Source organism: Mauremys reevesii, linkage group 18 (genome assembly GCF_016161935.1).
Source record: "Mauremys reevesii isolate NIE-2019 linkage group 18, ASM1616193v1, whole genome shotgun sequence".
NCBI lineage: Eukaryota > Metazoa > Chordata > Testudines > Geoemydidae > Mauremys > Mauremys reevesii.
In genome coordinates, this window is record NC_052640.1 from 19292294 (window position 1) to 19314602 (window position 22309).

Sequence of the window (22309 nt, forward strand, 5' to 3'; positions counted from 1 at the left end):
AGGAGCTGACTGAGTTTTTGGCTTTCTGAATAGAATAAAAAGGTCAAACATTATGGAGAAGCAGCTGCAAAACGTGGACATAGCTTGGGGGTGTGTGTGGAGAGTGGGAGAGAGTGTAGAGGAAGACTCTAAGGTTGACTTGTATGACTGGGGAAATGGTGATGCCATTAATAACTTTGAAGAAAGATATGATCAGTTTATGGAGTAAGGGATCCATATTGGAGAGAGGGGCTGAGATGTGACTGGACAGGGATACCTCAGCAGTAGAGAGGTAGAGCTGAGTCATCTACACAAAGACGGTGGTTGAAATTGTGCAAGCAAATGAGATTGCCCAGAGAAAGGGTATAGAGGGAGAAGTGTCAAGGCTGGAGCTCTGTGGAACCCCTACAGAAAAGAAGAGGAGCCACCATTGAATGTAGCTCAAGGAACTGCTAAAGAGGTAACTGCTTTCTTCACAACATAGCCATGTGTGCATATCTGCACCTACTATGTGGTATATCCAGGGTGGTAGCTGTGCATCCTGTGAAAGTCTAAGCAGTTATCCCTCAGAAGAAAACCATGTACCTGGAGAAGGTGAACACAGCTGAATGCAAGGTAGTGCCATCTGGGATATATAGATGCACAGGGAACTGGGAAGACAGAAGATTGGCCAACTCAACTATGTAAATCCTCTCTACATGGCAAAGCAAGCATCTTTATGAAGACAAGCATGTCCCAGCTTACACTGCTGGCTAGGTCACATATGCCTAGATGCCATGATTACTAATCATGGCGTGTGGACATAAATCATGTTTATAGCCAACAATGCTACAAACTGGCAGTGGCAACAACCAGCACCCATAGCATCAACAGGGCTTTGGCAACTAACACCATGCCAATGCCGGCCTCAGCTCTTCCTCGAGAGCAAGAGGGAAACCACTTCAAGCCAGATCTATTATATACAGGGATTAGTTTGCACCCCCACTACACAAATTCTTCCAGCACCTCTGGGGATCTGCTGCCCCTGCTCCCAAATATGCTACCCCCATAGTGACAGCAGGGGCAAAGGTGGCTGCAGGGCTCTCTGAGGTGGGGGTGGATTCACCCCCATGCACAAACTGGTTCAGCAAGGGGTCGGACCCACTCAAATGCAGTGGCAGATTTGCCACTGGGCTAATGGGGGCCCATACCTGGGGGGTGCTGGAAAAAATAGGCACCACCTGGCAGGAGCAAGGGAAGCCCCCAGACCCAGACCCTGCTCCCCAGCAGGAGTGGCAGGGAGGGGGTGATTGCAGGCAGAAGCGGTAGGAAGCCCCCCCCCCCACTCCCTTTGCTCTGGCCCAGGGCCCCACAAAACCATAATCCAGCTCTGCACAAATGGCAATTCCTGCCAAGCTGCCCTGGCGGGGTGGGGGCTCTTGGGGTGTAACGAACAACGGGTGATGAGGGACAGCCACGGGGCGGCCCTAGGCTGCACCGCCCCCCTGCACCACGCGCCGCAGCCCCCTGTCCGCACTGGACCCCGGGCCCGTGCCCCAGACCCAGGCACCGCACGGGGGGCGGCGGCGGCGGTAGGTGCCCGCGAGGCGGCGTGGCCCGGACCCAGCGGGCACGTGCCCCCGCGCGCCCCCTAAGGGGGGGGGGGGTGTTACTTGGAGGCGGCCCCTTTAAGGCCGCGCCCACTGCGGGTAGAGGCTCCCCGAGCCGCGGCTCCGGCGCATGCGCATTGATCCCGCGGAGTAGGCCGCAGCCCCCCGCTTGCTTCCCCTCCGCGCCCGGCGCCCCCAGCCCTGCTCCCGCCGCCGCCATGATGATGATGGCGCTGAGCAAAACCTTCGGGCAGAAGCCCGTCAAGTTCCAGCTGGAGGAGGACGGCGAGTTCTACATGATCGGGTCCGAGGTACCGGCCCGCCCGCCAGGAGGCTGCGGGACAATGGCCCGGCCGGGCCCCGCTCTGCTGGGGGAGCCTCCTGCGGCGGGGGCTCGGGGCCGCGGCCTCAGCGGGCGGGGGCGTGAGGGGAGAGTGGGGCCTGGCCGGGTGAGGAGGGGGCAGCGCGCGGGGAGGGGAGCGGGGGTTGCGGGGCTTGGCCGGGGCTGGGTAGGAGGAATCGGGCTGTTGGGGGCGGGAGGGGTTGCGTGGGGCCTGGCCGGGGGCTGGGTAGGAGGAATCGGGCTGTTAGGGGTGGGGAGGGGTTGCGTGGGGCCTGGCCGGGGGCTGGGAAGGAGGAATCGGGCTGTGGGGGGCGGGAGGGGTTGCGTGGGGCCTGGCCGGGGGCTGGGTAGGAGGAAGCGGGCTGTTGGGGGGCGGGGAGGGGTTGCGTGGGGCCTGGCCGGGTAGAGATGGGCTCCAGAAAGTGGGAGGTTAGGAGCAGGAGGATCCATCCTGGGGCAAGGGGGCTCTGGCTCTCCCCTACTGTGCGACCGCCCAGGAGCAGGGGAGAGGCAGCCCTTGTAGTGGCACCATGCTCCCATCTCTCTCTCCCACTACTGCTTGGCCCCCTTGGAGATGGGCCTGATCCAGTAGGCTGAGGGGCTGTTGTTCTCCCCAGATGCTGTCTGAATCTCTCAGTCCGGGAGGGGCACTGCAGTTGTTGCCCCTCTTCACGGCAGCCTGGTTCATACTGCCTTGTAACAGGGGCATCTTCCACACCCACACGGTTCAGTTGTGCTTCAGCGCCTGTGCTGGGCTGGTTGTCAAGCTCTGGCCTGTGATGGTTATAGCTAGGAGAAGACTTTAGGACAGGGGTTCTCAGACTTTTGTACTCATGGCCCCTTTCACACAGCAAGCCTCTGAGTGCGACCCCCCTTGTACATTAAAAACACTTTTTAATATCTTTAACACCATTATAAATGCTGGAGGCAAAGCGGGGTTTGGAGTGGAGGCTGACAGCTCGTTGACCCCCCATGTAATAACCTCACAACCCCCTGAGGGGTCCCGACCCCCACTTTGAGAACCCCTGCTTTAGGAGGTCTTCAGTTGGCATGATTAGGGAAGAGTGACAGCGCAAGTGGGGAGCAGGATCTGAGTTAGTGGATTTCAGTGAGACTGCTCATATACAAAAAGTTAAGCATGTCTAAGTATTCACCACATTGGGGCCTAAAGCTTGGCCAAAACCAGGAACTTGTCTCTGTGTTCTCCAAAGCCTGGTCTACACTGGGGGCGGGTTGATGTAAGATACGCAACTTCAGCTACGGGAATACCTTACGGTGCAGGATTGACGGCCGCGGCTCCCCTGTCGACTACGCTACCGCTGCTCGCTCTGGTGGAGTTCCAGAGTCGACGGGAGCACGTTCGGGGATCAATATATCGCATCTAGACAAGACGTGAAAGATCGATCCCCGATAAATCGATCGCTGGGTAGTCTGGATGTACCCTAAGTCTCAACTGCCTGAGCATCATCACACTTCTTAATGACATGATATATTGTGGATATCTTAACATTTATTTTAGAAAGATCCTGAATGTCCTAAAACGGCCATATGATTAAGTTAATTGAAATGATAATTTTAGAACCAGGCTTTTATGGCCAATAAGGAAAATCCAGTTAATGCTCCTACAGTTCTCGTTGACTCCCTTTTGGGTTTTTAGCATAGTGGAGTAACTATTTGCAGAAGCAGAGTTTCTGTCAGTCACAGAAGTTGCACTACCTCCATGAATTGACTCATTTGAGGCATTAATCTTTGATTGGCTCAACAGTGTCAGAGATCTGGTTATACTTTCAAAACAGAAACATGTGTATTTCAGACCCATTTGACGGGGGAGAGGAGTCGTGGGTAACTTAGAATTCCGGATGCGTATTTTTAGCAATGACAAGGCTCCGACCAATGGTACTTCTGAAAGAACTGGAAAGGTTGTAAAGTGAAAAGGCAGAGGTGTTACTCTGCAGTTCTCTAACCATCAAGATCACAATCTCAGTGGTGTAGAAGGAAAATACAGCATTATTCTCTAAGGGCTTGGCTACACTTACAAATTTGCAGCGCTGCAGCAGGGTGTGAAAACACACCCTCTCCAGCGCTGCAAATTGCGGCGCTGCAAAGCGCCAGTGTGGTCAAAGCCCCAGCGCTGGGAGCGCGGCTCCCAGCGCTGTACGTTATTCCCCACACGGAGGTGGAGTACGGACAGCGCTGGGAGAGCTTTCTCCCAGCGCTGGTGCTTTGACTACACTTAGCGCTTCAAAGCGCTGCCGCGGCAGCACTTTGAAGTGTAAGTGTAGCCAAAGCCTTAGCTACCAGCTAATTTGTAACCCTATTTACTGATAAACATCAAATAACAAAAAATAGTATAAGGAAACCTGAAGCTAGAGTTAGACCCAAACTGGGTCTTTTCTAATATAGAAGAAAACCCCATTGTATGACATTCTGCAGGCTGCTGGTATGTTATTGCCTTAAATGTTAGTTTCATAGTCTAGAAATAGCCGCATTGTTCTCTAAAGCTTACTGTAACATTTAATGCTTAGATAAAATAACACAGGTGTGGACATTATGCCAGGAAGAATGAAACTGCTTTACAGATGTTGACTGAATTTTAAAAGAGATTGTTGGCAAGTGAGTCATGAATTGATTTGTGTTTGAACTCTGCACGTTCCTCAGAGCATTTAAAACACAAAATACAAACCAGGTCTTAGGTTACTAGGTTCTGCACAAAGAAAAATGTTGGAAACATAAAAGGTTCAATATAAAAGATGGTAGTGAGGGAATAATATCAAAACATACTATACAACCCTATAGTGGGAGATCTGGGTAATTTCAGCTGGAGTAAGACTAGGAAAGTTTAGATTGTTAAGAAATTATATAAAAACTACTGGGGGTCTTATTAAATTGAGAATTGTTAAGATGGGGTTCTCTCTCACTAGGCTGGTAAAAGAAATGTTGGTCAATGTAAGTTTTGTTTCCTGTACTGCTACAAAAGTCTTGGTGTTATCTAAAAGTGTTTTGTTGCCGAAAGAACCATCATTGGGTGCCCCACTCACCAGCACAAAGGAATCAGTATGCCTCAGATTCCTGCTGGAAACACCTGCCATTTCAGCTGCATCCCTTAAAACAAACCACCTCCTTTTTGCTTGTAGGTGGGGAACTACCTACGTATGTTTCGTGGCTCCCTGTACAAGAGGTATCCCTCCCTCTGGAGGCGACTAGCCACAGTAGAAGAGAGGAAGAAAATAGTTGCATCTTCGCATGGTAAGAAAATTGATAAATATTCTGGATGTTTTAACTCTGAAAGGGTAGTTTTAAAAATTGAAATAATTAAGTGCATTCTTAAAAATATCCATAAGCTGTGATTTTCATTGAACCAGTTACATGTGTTGAATTGCAAAAGATTTATAAATTTCTAAATTAATCCCATACAATTTCATTTGGCATAAGAGGCTTCGTGTGTGTGTGTGTATATACACACACACACACACACACACACACAACCCTTTTGTGATGTTGCCATTTTTTTTGCTTGAAAACGAGGTGTTTTGTCTGACCTTGGTTGTCTCTCAGGATAAGGGGATTGAAAGAAAGAGATTCCAGAACTGGTATTGTTCAACAGCTATATCAGTAGAAACAGAAGAGAGTAAGAATCTTGTTATCTTACTAGAAGTCTCCTTGGCAAGAGAAGCAAGTAATGAAACAGTTTCCTTTTAAAAGATAACCTTACAAGCTACAGGGCTGGAGACGACAAACCCGACGTTGCAGATTTATGTCTACTTCTCCTCTGAGTTTTCTGCTGACTTGTTGCTTTTTCTTTTTTCCACAGAGTCTCAGCGAAGTCACAGCCCCAGAAGATGTAAGTCTTCAGCTTACATTGTTCTTACCTTCTGCTGAAGAAAGAATCCCTCTTGTGGCCCCTGCTGCTATCAAATATGTGTATTCAGATGTTTAATTCTTTTCTCTTCTGGCTCAGTAGACTCAGATATGTAAAGAATGGGATAATGCATTTCCCTCAGAGTTACTCTCTCCTTGGCTCTTGCCACTTGTAAGAGGGAAATTTTTTCCTGTGATTGCACTGACTGGACATCCTAGTTCATGGGCTTTTCTCTTCCTTTTCATGAGACTTTGTGGGCCCTCAACATACAGATGGTTCTTTGCAATTTACTAGGGTCTGCCCCTGCCACACGACCAATTTTTGTTCTTACAGTGTTTTACAGACACTAATTCTCCTATATGCCGCAATGGAATCAGGCCTTTATTAATGTTTTTGATGGGTCTGTTGAGCGATTCAGTTCTGTGAGTAACCTTTGTCACCACTTTCTGACACACCATTCCAGACCTTTATGCATCCCAGGGTTCATTAGTTTCTGGGATATTCCTCCCATGCTGCAGTGGGTACTCAACTGTGTCACTCCAGAGGGCTCCAAGTGCACATCAGAGCTTACAGCTGAGATGGCACTTACAGACCTGTGTGGCACAGGGAAAGAAAGTTGACTGCTATTGTTTTTGTGCCTATTCAGCCCCGTTTCATTCTGAGTAAGGGTCTTGCCTCTAGAAATGGCTCTGCGTGGTTGGTGGGTTATGGTGCTGAGTCCCAGAAAAGCAGGTTAGTAGGATTTCTTGCATCTAGTGGGAATTCCAGGCCAGAAATCATATTTTTAATAGACTGCAACTTAGATGTAGCTCTGACACTTATTTTAATGAGGACCTGGGGATTTCTGTTTGTTTTCTTTCAGGAACACTAAGGTTTCTTCTTTACTAAAATAACCTGGAGCTCTTCCTTTTGTCCTTCAAAAAAAGCTGCTTGACATTGTAAATAATGGATCGTAGTCTTCTGCCCTGGAAGTGCTGGGTTCATGTGTGTTTGGTAAAAGCCTCAGTCTGTTTTCTGTGGACTCTTGTCCACATTACAGAACTGCAGCCCAGTTCTTGATGGTCTGCTCATGAGGCCCAGCACTGCCTAGCAGAGTTAGAGGAGGTTATCACTGAGGTATATTGGTAGGGATGTGTGAGGGGAACTATCACAGTTCCTGCCTGCAGCACAACTAGCCCCTTCTCTCTTTGTAACAGAGTCTTTGCACAAGCAGTTTTGCTGTCATGCTGCACCGTCACTAACCAGCCCTTCAAAGCTTTCACTTTGAGTCTTATTTTCTGTGTCTTTTCTCCATTTCACATCATAGTGGGGTTGCAGTGTCTTCCCTGGGGTATATTTGAATAGGACCTACTGTGACGTTTTAGGGATCACCCAGATCAGTAAGGGCTTCTGTCAGCACCTGCCCTGCAACCTTGGGTGCCTTAATGCTCTGCTGCTATGGCTCAGGGTACGTCTGTACTGCAGAGAAAAACCTGTGACACAGAGTCTCAGAGCCCAGATCACTTTACCAGACTGCAGAGCTAAACACTGCAGTGTAGATGTTGCTGCTGGGGCTGGAGCCAAGGCTCCAAAACCCTCCCCCTTGCTGGGTTTCAGAGCCTGGGCTCCAGCCTGAACTCAAACTCCTACGCTGCTATTTTTAGCCCTGCAGCCTCGGCGCTGGGAGCCAAAGTCAATTGACCCGGGCTCTGAAACCATTGCTGCAGACCCTAACCCCCAGTAGCCTCCTACAATCGTCAAGGTCTCACCCTGGCTTCTACCATCCTAGTTATTCCTTGCAGGGTGACTTCTCCAGCTTTCTGGGCCTGAGTCTTCCCAAATCCATCTACCCAAGGTTCTTCACTGCCAGACACTTGGACTCTTCCCCTCTGCTTTGTTACCCCTGACTCAGTGAAATGTGCTCCTTAGTTATCAGTTCATGTTGGGGGACATTCTCCACACACTTTGCACTAGAGACCTTTTTGAGGTACAAATGAAAGGTTTGCATAATAGAAAAAATCCCAGATTTAAAGATGAAATAGTAAGGAAAAGCAAACACTAGTTGCACAGAAAATAAATATACAGGTGCAATTAGCTAAATTCCCTTTTCTAATACAAGTTACCTGTTGCCTCTGACCAGTTTCCCAATGTGCCCTCTGGCCTAGAAAGGATCCAGTGTTTCACCAGCAGGACCCTGCTTCGATGCTGGCCCACAGCTTTTTAGTTCAGACCCTCTCTTTTTAATGGTTTGCAAGGTTTTTCCCCCTCTCAGGGCTTGTCTACACTTACAATGCTGCTTCAGTGAGGACACTAATTACGCCAACGTGAGGGATTCTAGCTACCACCTCTGAGATGGTAGCTAGGTTAATAGGAGAATTCTCTCATCAGTCTAGCACTGTCTACACTACAGGTTAGGTTGGTTTAACTGCATTGCTCACGTGTATGGATTATTTTGCACCTCTGAATGACTTAGTTATACTGACGTAATTTTCTAGTGTAGACCAGGCCTCAGACTTGTGATTCGTGGTTGTCCAGATCAAGGGAATCTCCCTCCTTTCTTAGTTTTCCAAGACTGGGGTTTTCTTTTCAGTTTTAGTGTCTTTCCTTTAACTTTAATAATCCACCAATGTCACTTCCTGGGTTGTACAAGGGTAGGTGCTTGGAGCTAGTCTCATCTCCTCCCTGCCTGATTAACCACCTCCTTGTTGTGAGGTGGAGCTGAACGTTGTAGCACAAATTATGAGCACACTTTTATGTCTATAAAGACATAGATTCATAGCCTAGTCTATATACATATCTCAAATTACCATCAAGGTCAGAACTTTACAGGCTTTCATAAAAGACCTTACTCCTCATATTTTCATATACAGTAACATTATATACAACCATGTGATTCAGTTGTGTATTCTTTGGGGTTCGAGCCCCCTGTTCTCCCCTTGGGGGGACTGGACCTGACTGTCACACTACCAAAGAAAATCAAACTTGCCTCACTTGGCTGAACTGGCCCCAGAACTAGAATATGTATTCTTTGGGGCAAGGACCATCTTTGTTATGTTTGTACAGCACCTAGCACAATAGGGCTGGGGCCTGTTGGTGCTTCTTGTGGGCAGGAGTGGACCAGCAGAATTTCGCAACTCCTTGTGCACTGAGTGCTCCAATGACAGGTCGAACTCCTCTAAAGTGAAGTGCTTTAAAGGAACAAGATGAAGGCATCCAAGCTACTCAGTTTTTTAGAGGCTCTCAGTAGAAGTTAACATTGCCTATCCCCAGCAGCAGAATCCTTAATTAGTATCATGATTGACAATATTTCAGAGGCTAACCAGTTTCATGCTTTTTGGTCACAGATCACGGTTATACGACACTAGCCACTAGTGTGACTCTCTTGAAAGCCTCTGAAGTGGAAGAGATCTTGGATGGAAATGATGAGAAATACAAGGCAGTGTCTATCAGCACAGAGCCTCCCACCTACCTCAGGTAATAAACATTGCTGAGGACTAGGATCCAAGTTGAAGTGATTGGAAGAGCTGCTCTACCTTGTCAAACTGTATAAAACTAGGGTATTATTTAGTGAGGTATCTATTGCTCTCCGTGTTCCCTAACATTGCTAATATTAATCACTGTTTCATTAAATGAAGATCTCTGATATGGAAGGACTTGATTTCTGGCATACATGTTCCTTGAAACTTGGTGATGTTGCTTACCTTAGGACTGTTTCATCCCAGCTTCTAGTGTATGTTCTGGGGGAAAATACACCCACATTGAGCACAATCTGGGCGTAAGAGAGAGACAATGATACACTCCAGCGGTCACTTAAATGAACACAATCCAAATATTAATCTGGTGTTTAAAAATGGTGCATGTGGCTGTAGAATTTCTCTGCTAGGGTTAAAAATAGAGTATAGACAATGATAGTCTCTTAATTAAGGGAAGGAGTGCTTCCTAATGGTTAGAGCTTGGTGCGCCAAGAATTGGGACTCTGGGTTCTACTCCTGGCTCTGCCTGACCATGGGCAAGTCACTTAACCTTCCTGTGCCTTCATTTCCCTGTCTGCAAATTGACTTGCCTTAGGTGGTAGCATGAGGATACCATTTAAAGTTTGTAAAACATTTTGAGAACGGTGGATAAGAGGCGTTGCTGAAGGGCAAAGTAGTATTACTTAGACAATAAGTCCTGGCAATGGATTCTTTGTTTGGCCCAAAAAGGACTGGTGGGGATAGATAAAACCAAGTGAGATCAAACAGAAAAAGCTGGTCAATGGATTGGAACGATGTATGTTAAGTGAAGTGCTGCGAGCTCCTCTGAGGCGAGTACTGTAGAAGGGCCAAGTAGTATCAGATGGCTAAAATTAATTTTCCAGAAGGCCGGCCCCACACTCTCCCAGCTGGGGTGGGGATCTCTCTGCTCAGCCAGTTGGAGACTTATGAATGGAACAAATGCACCATGCAGCTTTCAGGTTACCATTGCGGGAGCCTGCGATCGGGCTTAGAGCTGTATATGTGACCATACCGTAAATAATGGCAATGGAAATATTCAATGCTTGAACTTCAAGTTTAACACAAAGTCTCCTCCTTCAGAGAGCAGAAGGCAAAAAGGAATAATCAGTGGGTGCCAACCCTACCCAACAGCTCTCATCACCTCGATGCTGTGCCATGCTCAACAACCATCAACAGAAACCGCATGGGCAGGGATAAGAAGAGAACCTTCCCGCTCTGGTGAGTCAGTCACCTGCTGTTGGAAACTGCTGAGTTTTTCTGCATGCTGACAGTTGTCTAGAGGACGGCTCTGAGGCGGCAGGCATGTTGTATTGACTTGTACAGGGTTTGTAGATGCTGTTAAAATTGCACATTGTACTTAGTGATAAAGATCCAGCTGTCCCCAGACTAAGACACTCTTGGTTAGACTGGGCTACTTGCAGCTAAGTACTTATGCCCCCTGAATGAAATTCACCCCTGCGTAGTATATGAGGCCCCATTCATTAGGCCTTTGCACCATTTAATGCCTCAGGAAACTTGAGTGTCACGTAGGCCTTGCACTGGCCTCTGCACAGGGTGAATTTCACCCCATATGATTAAAATTCAGCAGCAGCAGAAAATGTGTGTTCCCTGATTTTTCAGATTTCATGCATTTCTAGGGGAGGGTGTTTCTACCGCTGCTGCCTGTCTCAGAACTGTCAGGTCTGCAGCCACCCACAGAGACAGAATGGTGTTCTCAGATGTGTGTGGAGCCCAGAGAGCTAGCGTAGCTTTCTGTTTAGCAGTAACTGAAAGAACCTATAGACCTGTATCCTGTAAGGCATTAGCTTAAGTAAGCTTAAGACTTGGAGGCCTATGAACTTTAGCATAAATAAGTGGCCCCACAATCCCCCTGAGTTTGGGGGAACTGGGAATATTGTGCTGGGGAGAGAGGGAGTCCATGCAAAATGATAGCAGGTGACTGCAGGGATATTTGAACTAGTACTAGGCTTGTTTAGTTTAGAATAGAAACATTGGCAGATGCTTAACCACGAACTTGCTTTGGCAACAGATTGGTGTATGTGATAAGTTAAGATCATTAATATACTGCCCTCTAGGATAAGGACACCCCAACGTTATTAGGGTTAGGAAGTCAGATATGGCCAAGGGAGGCTGGGTATTTGTATGAATATTCATGACAGCCCTTACGCCCTATAATAGACCAGACCACTATGTATATAAGGAGAGATTTGGACCATGAGACTTGTTTGACATGCCGGGGACAGAGTAGGACCCTTGTAGGCAACTGCCTGTCTCTTACCACCAGATCCCCAAGAAAGGGGATGAGTCTGTGTCATATGATACATGATACCGTAACTCTGTACTGTTGTTGTTTTTATTTGTGTCTTCACTTATTGTGCACTTTTATTAGCCCAAAGTTTTGCTTTGCCCTTGGCGTTAGTGCCCAGGGTTCCCAACCAGACATTTAAGTGGATAACCTTGATTCTCGTGTGCCTGATTCTGGAACTAGAACCCTGCAGTTCCCAGCTCTTTATAATTGATTTCCAATTAATTACTAATTAATCAGTAACCACTAAAGAATCAGGTAACGTGCATCTTTTAAACTTGTTTAATCTAGTGCTCATAGAAGGTGCTGGACTGGCAGCCCAGGATGCAAATCTCCTGGTTTTTGATAGGACACTGCACAGGTGGCCACGCAAGCTTTCCCATGCTGCCACGTCTCAGGAAGGGCCGTCCTCAGGAGTGAGGAGAGCAGCTCACTCTCTTCCTGTCCACTCCTTGGCAGCTCTGCTAAGACTGTCAACAAGGATGCCAATTGTTGTGGTGGTTGTGAGGTGCACACCTGTCCTCTGGGCACTGGACTGAGACTACTGCTCAGTTCATGTAGGCCACTAAGCAGCCACACAGTAGTAATGGCTAAAGATGTGTTCTGAAGTTGAACACCCTGGCCTAGAAGAGAGGAGCTGTGTATCCCACCGAATGATCATTAAAATCACATCACATAGTCATTCTCCAGCTGCTAGATCAGGTCAAACCGTGTCCCCCTACATCATACTAGATCTGGATTTTACTGCCTTTGTGCAAATATTTCAACAACTAATTTCTCTGCAACATTGTCCAGCTGCTATGACTCATGATGATTTTATATCTTCCATAGAAGACTTGACCTGAAGAGTTCAGAGGGAGCCAGTCATGCAAACTCAAGGAACCTCCTCACTGTATTCTCTAGCATATTATTTTATCTCAGACGTGTTAAAGGTGAAAATGAAACCCAGGGTCCATTGTTGCCCTGGACCTGTAAGCTTATGTTTTAGAGCCCAGCCAAAGGCTGTGATTGTCAGAGGGAGGTACTCCTGGTAAATCCTGTCTCTCTTCTCATGGATGCCAGTGTACCTTCTACCAGTGTCTAATGCCGCGTGTTGTCCTGGTTTGTTTTCAGCTTTGATGACCATGACCCAGCAGTAATCCATGAGAATGCATCCCAGCCAGAGGTTCTGGTTCCAATCCGATTGGACATGGAAATCGATGGGCAGAAACTCAGAGATGCTTTTACATGGAACATGAATGGTATGTAGGCAGCCAAGTCTGGTCTAAGGAGCTTGGAGGGATTCGGGTGCATCCATACAATAGCATTTTTTATTTTATTTTTTAGAGCGAGATCCCCTGCCACACATTGGCAAAGCTGTCAAGGCCTCACATTTCACTGGGATTCCATTTAATTGTCATGTCTCATCCTGTATCATGTGTCCTTCCTGCTGGCTGCAGTGAGCACTAGGCATGTGTGTGTAATTTGAGGCCATCTTTTGTAATTGGCCTGTTCTGACCTGATTCAGTGATGCCACAGTCCAGTGTCTCTGATCTCGTGCGGCATTCAGATAATATACAAATACAAAAGCACAGAAAGTCTGTATCTCCATAGTCTCATTCACCTGTGTATTGTATTAAGATTGCAGCTACATTGTTTCCATAGGAACAAATAGTAAACATCGTCCATTCCTTAAGTCAAAGTTTGTAGATTGTTTGTCCTTACAAACCAGAGTCTAAAACCATCCTTTGACTCTTACTAGAAAAAGGTTAGACTTGAGATTTCCCTCTGCGTGGCAGGTTACAGCAGAGGCCTAATGCCTTGTAATCAGTGAGTGAGAGGAAGATTCTAATTACTGTAAGCCCTGACTCAATTAACTGGGAATACTGGCTTGTTCTAATTGGTTGTCCTTTCTTCACCTCCATCAGAAAAGCTAATGACCCCAGAAATGTTCTCAGAGATACTCTGCGATGACCTGGATTTGAATCCTCTGACCTTTGTCCCTGCCATTGCCTCTGCAATTCGACAACAGATTGAGTCTTATCCAACTGACAGTATCCTAGAGGACCAGTCAGATCAACGAGTTATTATTAAGGTAATAAAGGAGGAAAGCATGACCCGAGTTAAATTATTTTGTAGAAGGCTGTTTGGGGAAGGAAAAGCACGTGGCTCCTCAAGCTGGGAGTTCCTGGCTCCCGGTCCTGTGTCTAGATCACATCCCTCTCCTCTGTGTTGAGGCCCTGGTGGCAGACTACTGAACACTGCTGTCTGTGCCAGGAATTGAGATGATTATGTAATAGATGAGTCCCAGAGGGGAAAGGAACAGAGTCACACTTTGGGGAGAGGAGCTGGAAGTCCTCACACATCATTTGGGTTTCCTAGCACTAATGGTGGTAAAGAACCCAAATACAGTAGTTCTAGAAATGCATGGACTTGGCTCAGCCGTTTATCATCTTTGCCCCTGAACTTCACCTCCTGCATTAAATAAGCATGACCGTGACACGGTAATGCAAGAGATTGGTGTGCGTAGGAGCATTTGAAATGCAAACAAATCTGACTTGTGTTTATGGCATTGTGTCTAGCTAAATATCCACGTGGGGAACATTTCCCTGGTAGACCAGTTTGAATGGGACATGTCGGAGAAGGAGAACTCCCCGGAGAAGTTTGCACTGAAGCTGTGTTCAGAGCTTGGGCTGGGTGGGGAATTTGTCACCACCATCGCTTACAGCATTCGGGGACAACTGAGCTGGCATCAGAAGACTTATGCCTTCAGGTACAGAACACTGTAGTCTTTACCATCTGTTAAACAGTTGCCTCTTTGTGGAAGAGATTCTCTGGGAGACAATCCTGCTGATGTACCACACTCTGGTTCCTGCTCTGCTCTTCCTATGGTTTTGGCTTCTTGAGCTCATGTGGTCCTTCTGTCACCTGAAGCCCTTCTCACTTTGACATTCGTTAGTCGCTGTAGAGCGGTTTATCAGATGAGGAAGGAGCAGATGAACTCCTAAGCAGTAACGAGATTCCGTTCATGTAAGTGTCTTAGTAACACACATCAAAAGAATTCCCCAAAGCCAATATTATGTAGAGAGCATTTCCTGTGTGGTATTGGCAGCTCCTTTATGGTCACCTATTGAGGATCCTGCAGAGACTCTTCCCTCTTTCTTGTGTGGTTCACAGGCAGTGTTGCACAGGGTGACTCAGAGGGCAAGGTGTGAATGTGCTGAGGCTGTTTGGGAGAGGTGCTGTTTCACTGATGTAAGCTAATTTCAGAATTGGAGCGTGCCGTGGGGAAACGGCGCATCGCCTCGCTTGCATGTAATGTGCAGGCTGACTCTGGAGAGCATGAAGTTTAGCCTTAGTGGGGCTGGGAATGGAACCAGTGCAAACACCCCAAACTCTAGAGAAGCCTGGCTCTGCATGCTGCCCCTCAGGCCTGTGTCTCATTCATACCCCACGGCTCTTGGCGGTTGGGTCACTTGAGGAATCTGCTTCACCCATTCAAAAATATTAAGTATGTTTTGGTTTAAAATAGAGCCAACAGCCTAGAAATGGCTGCTTCCCTCAGTGCCCGTTGTGTTGAGACACTGGGGGTGTTATGTACAGTTTGTAACTGTCCCAGGCCATGCTATTCTGTGATGCTGAAATATCAGCCCTTACCACATCACAGCCTGTTGTTATAGCTAATGGGTAACAGCTATTGTTTCATCGTCTTCGTACAGAAAATACGTGCCCTTTAATCATGTTCTCCTTTCATAACATACACACTGATACCTTTTTCTAGAGGCCTCTAAGCCATTTGTGTTCCCTGTGCCGTGATGGATGACTCATGAACCAGGGTGTCTTAGGTATTTTCAAAGCTTAATGTTGATTAAAACAGCAACTGTAGTGCTCTGCACTGGCCAGAATAAAAGCTGGTGTGATTTACTTATCACCAGGAGACAGGTTATGAATCCTGACAATAATAGGTTCCAGTTGTATTATGTAGTGGTCTGTGGTGAATTAGTATATGGATGGTTTTTATCCTTCATGTATTTCATTATAATGTATTACAAGTGTGCAAATTGGGAATATGCATTAATGAGCTAGTCTCTGAGTTGGCCTGGCAGACTAAACTCTGCGCATTGTGATACTATATGAAGGATCAGAGTTCAACACCTGAGATGATTTGCAGGACCAGCAGTGGCTGGGGGAAAGGAAGTTGCCTTGCTTTGGCTTTTAGTAATTCCCTGTGGCCATTTCAGGCCATCACAGTGGTACACTCCAGCGGCTGGAAGAGAACCGCATCCAACCCTTTATTGGAGGGATGGGCAATGCCTAGAGGTCAATTTCAGGGCGTGAGGGGGCGTAGAAGCAGAAAACAGGAGATAGATCCTCAAGGTTCTGAGACCTTATGGAGTTACTGTAGAAGTAGGAGGCTAGTCCATAGAATTACTCTGCTTAATGGAGCAAATAAAGAGAATTCAGTGCTGGCACTTAGATTGCGAGCCTGACATGTTTATTGTATAAGAGGCAATCCTGAGAGTGCCTAGGGTTATTATAGTTCGCACTGTGGTTTAATAAGTTGCTGTAGAAACCAAGGAGTTAGCAGTCAGCTTTCAGTATTTTAGAAGAGCCCCGGCCAGTTAGCACTTTTGGCACCATGAGCATATGTCTGTGTCACTGTAACCTTCTGTCCTTGCTCTTGCCGTTCTCCATGGTCTTTGTATATTCCCGACTGTCCACAGTCAGCATCGCGGCAGCCTCCTTTGCAAATGGAGCCGGTCACCGGAGTGCTGTGGGCCAGCTGCTTTTTACTCATCATCTGCCTCTTGGCACTTCTCAGTTCGCTTTCCTTCAGGAATATACCCCAGTGGTGTCCCCGGAAACAGTGTAATTCCAAGATTATTGCCAAAGCAATGTTTGTTAGAGACTGGAGAGAGACTCAGTGTGAACCAAAGGTAAACCTAAAATCCTCTCAGCTTCAGTGTGGAGAACAGCCTCTCTGGAGAGGAGTTAGGATTTAAGCAAGAGAACAATCTAATTATTAGAGCTCATGTGCTTGTCCTGTGTCCTGCTCCTAGTGTCCCCTCTCTGTTAGCATCTCAGGATGTGACTTATACCTTTCTTTGCCAGGGAAAGCTGATTGGTATCTCCTGGTGTGGTTGGGGACCAAACCATTTTTGGCACCATTGCCAAAAGTGCTTTTAGTCTTGTCCGCACTAGAAAGCTGAAGTATGGACCGAAGTCTAGTGTCTTTCCCACTCTCTTCTAACCCCCTCTCAGTAGAGTTGTGTGACATAATGGGAAAAATGCCCATGGCATGTCTACACTACAGCGTCCCCCAGTGCAGAGTCACAGGTGTGTTCCTGACTGTAGGTGCAGTCCCTGAGGTTGGGTGGAAGTATGTCTCCAGCTCTGTGCAGTGGTGCTGGGAAGACTTTTATCCTGGCCATGCTGGGGAGTAAACTCTTTGAAAGCAAGCAGGGTAGGGGGACCGTTGGCTGGTTCAGCAATGTGTGCTGGTGAGCACAGCTGGAGTTCAAGCTTTCTTCTCTGTATCTCCCTCCTGGTTTACACTTGTGACAGTCCTTGAAGTGAAGAGCAGAGCCTTCTCGTCACTGTGTTGGGAAAAAGTCCTCTTTTGAATTAGCCCAGACACTATTCCTTCATTTCTTGTAAGTGTAAATTGCTTTCTACCCACCCTATTACAGTGTATCCCATATCCAGTGGAGACTGGCATTCCTAGATGGTCACTCTTCCTAATTCTTGCCCCTTAGTGCTTCAGAGGGGCCCTGTGAACCTGCATAGGTACCAAAAGGCTTTTCTAATATCCTCTGCTTCCCCATTTATCCCAGATGTCCTGGTTAGGATAGAGGCTATTTGCAGGTAGCTAGTTATTTTTCCTTTGGGAGGTTGCTTGCATAATATGAAAATGTACCAGCCTTTTAGTCAGACAGTGCTGATATAATACCTGCCTGTGGTCCCAACAGGTGACTTCACACCCTGGCTTGTTGAAAGCCAGTTTACCAAGGATTTCTGCATGGCCCTGATTATTAAGGAGAGTTTGCACATAGAGAGTGTTTGCAATAGGTAGACTTCAAACCTCCTTTCAAAGATAAAGGAACCTTATTGCAAACAATGAAATCAAAGGGCTGGCTGCTGCTGGGAGAGGAATGGGGGAAAGGAGGCCCCAGCAGAACAAAGTAACCATCAGTACTTAGACATCATCTCGTTTTAAAAAAAACACTAATTAAAACCTTGTTTTGTTTCTCTTAGTGCAAATGTCCTCTTCCTTCTGCTTCTCCTCCAGCAGAGGAGTGGCTTTGAAACCTTCTTGTGATTAATGATATTTGGGTTCTGTGGTTGGTTAGTTCCTGAATTCCCAAACCACACTGGTGGTGGTTGCTAAAGAGAGACATTCCAGTGTTGTAGGAGAAGGATCTGCTGTAGCAGTATCAAAAGAACAGCCCTAATATCTCCAGGGACTGACACAGTCTGAGGAGTCACGCAGATCTTAATCATCTGAGGGAGAGGTGAAACCATGCAGTTCTGTGGGATTCTGCTTTTGCTGGTCAGCACTGTTAGTGCATAACAAGGACAGAGCCAAGAAGCATGATATAGCAGTGCAGGGTTGTGAGCCACTATACAGGACTGTTTATATAGTAACGTATATCAAAGAGATATAAGGAGCAGTAAGAGGAGGATGAAATGGGACCAATCAAGTTCTCCTGTCCCCATGACTTACTCAGTATTTAGTGACTATATACACAGCCCCTTACAAACAAGCTCCCTGACCTAAAGAGCTTCCATCTGAATAGCTAATGGAGGGAGCTGATTCTACTAGACACCAAACACTCCTTGCCTTAGGGGTCATCCTTGTGTCCAGCAGAAAATGTCACCCTGCTCAGCCGGCTGTATAGACCCTGCCACATGTGAATGTTACCTCAGCCTGTCACCAGAGGGTTGGACCAGGGCATAGGGAAGGTCAAAACTTTGCTTTTTGTTACTTCGCCTCATTCCACTAAAAATTATGCAGCTGATGGTGCATTACACAGCGCCTCCTACGCTGGGAGTATCCCCTCTGCCACTCCGCCAGCCTGGCAGCAGCATTGTGCCCTTGAGAAGTTGGGGTGTTGTCACAAGAGTGCAGATTCCCTTCTTCTCTGTCTGACACCTGCCAGTCCATGGAAATGTGGGATCCAGTTTAAGATTGTGCTGAAATCATGCTCTTAGGCCCAGTGCTCCAGCCCCATTGAAGTCTGTTGATTTGTGCAGGTGTGAGGCAGAATCTGGCCCTAAAGGTTTGCTATTCTAGATCACCAGCTTTGCTGCAGACAACCCATTTCCATGGAGATCAGCAGTTGAAGTATGTCCTGTGAATCAGAGAGCTGCATGTAAGTGACAGGACGCTAGCCTGTGTAGTGGTGTCTCTGTGGGAGGGGTCAGACATGGCTGTGCACCTGGGATAGCCCTACACACACACTTTCTCAAAATTTGAACCCAATATTTACACTGAGACTTGCCTGTGTTTACACTACATTTCCAGCTCCTCAATATTTAGGAACCCACTCTCATAACCACAAGGGGCTGTACTAGTTAATTCTTAAAGGGTTAGTGAAGTGAAGACCACTTTGTGAGCATGTGACGGTGTAGCTGCTGGTAGCAGACCAGTTTGAAACTTGCACTAGCAGACTAAGCTCTTTGGGTCAGGGACCGTCACTTATTCTGTACATTTGTAGAATACCTAGCGCAATGGAACCCAATCCATGACTAGGGTCTCTAGATTCAATTGCAATGTGTTGCTCTTCAGTGGAAGATTGGGAGAGTTTGTTGTCATCACCAGGCCTTATGAACATAAGGAGTTGCCAAAGGCTGCGAGGGAAGAGCAGTTGTACTAGGCAACTCAGAATTACAGTACCACAGACTGAGGCCTTGTCTACACTACGGGGGTAAGTCGACCTAAGTTACACTACTCCACATAGCTGAAATCAATGTAGTTTAGGTCGACTTACTGCGGTGTCTACACCGCGCTGTGTCAACTGGAGATGCTGTCTGGTCGACTTCCCTTACTCTTCTCATTCTGGTGGGCTACCGGAGTCGACCAGAGAGCGCTCTGTGGTTAATTCAGCGGGTCTTCAACTAGACCCACTAAATCAACCCCCGCTGCGTCGATCACGCCAGCCTTGATCCCCAGTAATTGTAGAAATGGCCTCAGAAATGCTGGCAGGAACCTCAGGAAGCCACATTTCTGAGCAGGCAGGGTACTCTCCCAGTTCATGAATGTCCCCTTGGATATAACAAAGCTTTCAGCCTTCATAAACTGGTATTATCTTTCCATTCAACCTGAATGTCGTCTGTCCATTAGCCAGTTACATAGGGAGCCTTCAGAGAGGGGAAATCTAATGAAAATCTGCATGGCTCTTTAAACTGCAGTCTTCGTGTTGTTGTTACTATTGGTCATATACCTCCTGATGGCCAAAATGTTTTAAAATAAGGACGACGTGTTCAGCATTTGCTTTGACGAATCCCCTTTCACTGGTGCGTTCAAGAGACGATGGCTTTGAAGTAGTTAGATTCAAGGCAATTCCAGGCTCCAGGAACTGTAGCTTGTCTGTCTACTAGGCAGGAACCAGACTGTACCAAGCAGATGTAAGAATGAGTGCCCAGCCAGACCATTGAGTAGCCCTCCCCTCTCAGCTCTGGGGCAGTGCCAAAGGGGAGTGAAAGGTCTGGGCGTCTTGGCTGTTGCAATTCAGATTTGGCTGAATTTTGTTTTTTGTCTTGACTTGGTGCTTTAGTGAGAACCCTCTGCCAACCGTAGAGATCGCCATTCGCAACACAGGTGATGCTGACCAGTGGTGCCCTCTGCTCGAAACCCTAACGGACGCGGAGATGGAGAAGAAGATCAGAGACCAAGACAGAAACACAAGGTGCTGCCCGTTCCTACAGTTTTCATTCTGGCCCCTCTCTAGGATAGAATTTAAAAGCTTTGATGTTTTATTTTTCTCTGCTGAGAGCCAACTGGCAGGATTTCAGATCAATACACCAGAAAGAGGATTTATCTCTCCTTTGCTTCAGGATATTAAACTGTTATCACATCACTCTGCAAGTGTCTTCACATTTTCATTTTAACCATCTCCTGCTCAAAGCCAGCTCCCCTCTAGTGCAGTAATATCTGGGGTCTCTAGGAGTCTGAAGACTAAATGCCACATGCTGACATCCTGACAAAGCTTCCCTTTTATGTGTGGGGACGCACTGTTTGAAGTAGGAGTGATGTTCCAAACCCCAGCCTGGTTAACTGCACTTCTGCCTATTTGCTGGCACAGATAGGGACACCATTGTGATTACAAGAGCAGCCTTTGCTCCCAGTAGGGAGAGACCTACAAAGCAAATAAATAGCTTAGGCTGTTCAAACCTGCCTGGGTGTGAAGTGAAATCGGCCTGGTTTATCTCCCCAAGATACTGTAGGTAATAAAATTGAGAGATTCAAGCCACACCCATGGGTTGCTCAGAACTGGAGACCCTACCACTGGTATCTGAGAAACCATCTTCCAGTTATTTAATACTCAATTTGATAAGACTGAGACATTCTGATACTCAGTAGCTGTAAGCTCTTGCAGTAAAGCTAAACTGTCAATGGCCGATTGATGTTGAAACAATTCAAGCTAAAAATACATGGAAACAAGGTAAGCAGATTTCTCCGCAGCAGCAGCAGCAATGCCATACACACTTCAGGAACTGTGCAGATAACAGTGTGGTTCAAGTAATTAGTATCACCAGGCGAGGGTGTTAACTAGTAAGTTTGTCTAGCAGCCCCTAAGACTGTGCGGTAACTTGCCCTTTGGCATCTGTGAGGGCTGTGGTGCGATTCCGGGCAGCTCTACCAAAGCATCATTTCCCCATCACTTACTGTGCCTTTTTCTCCCTCACTTTCTACAGGCGCATGAGACGTTTGGCCAACACTGCTCCAGCCTGGTAACCCTCCCTGACATGACAGTGGTGCTCATCCTACGGACTCTGTCTCCACTCCTCTCCCCCAAAAGGACCTAGGATTGGCAGGGGTTTGTCTTGAATCTTTTTGGCCCAGAATGAGGACACACATTCCACTTGCCAAGCAGTTCAGAGTACTGCTGACTCCCGCCCCTGCCCCCACCTTAATGCCATGTGCCGAGAACGTTGCATTTGCACGTTATCCATCAGAGATCTGTGGCAGCTGTCAGAGCCCCTCGCGTACCTGTGTGTGGACTGAGTAAAGGTTTGGGGGGGTTTTTGGTATAGGTGCAAGGTGCACTGTTAAGACAACTTTTGAAATAAAAGGAATGCATAATGATTGGTTTGAATCAGTAACTTCCATGCATGAGAGTCCAGCCTCCCATTGCTTGGGCTCCTGACAATTGATCCTTCTGACGGCCTAACGCTGGAGTTGTTGGAGCTGTATGGGCTGTTTCCAGGTCAGCTGGATGTTCACATGAGGTCCTCTGGTTGCTCATTTGGAATAGATCTAATAGGCTTCGAAGAGAATCCTGCCCAGGCCTTGCCTTTTACCAGGGGACTGGGCTTTGGGACTCAGTGGGGTGGGAATAGTGAAGATCATGAGGCCTACCCCAAATGAATGTTAATGTCTGGCTCACGAACAAGCTATTTGTTTAATATAAGAGGGGGAGCCATGTTAGTTTGGATCTGTAAAAAGCAACAGCGTCCTGTTGCAGCTTATAGACTAACAGACGTATTGGAGCATGAGCTTTCGTGGGTGAATACCCACTTCGTCACAAAAGCTCATCCTCCAGTAGCTCGGGTTTGAGC

At 47.1% G+C, this 22309-nt stretch overlaps 1 protein-coding gene across 1 annotated transcript; it reads left to right on the forward strand.

The window, feature by feature from the left end:
- Window positions 1-1692: 1692 nt before the first annotated feature.
- SMARCB1 (SWI/SNF related, matrix associated, actin dependent regulator of chromatin, subfamily b, member 1) lies at window positions 1693-21836 on the forward strand. The gene is made up of 10 exons (XM_039504641.1): window positions 1693-1879; window positions 5046-5157; window positions 5723-5752; window positions 9094-9223; window positions 10324-10461; window positions 12662-12789; window positions 13456-13622; window positions 14110-14300; window positions 20305-20436; window positions 21446-21836. Exons 1-10 carry the CDS (start codon window positions 1787-1789, stop codon window positions 21483-21485), a joined length of 1161 nt encoding a protein of 386 aa, XP_039360575.1. The 5' UTR covers window positions 1693-1786; the 3' UTR covers window positions 21486-21836.
- Window positions 21837-22309: the final 473 nt, after the last annotated feature.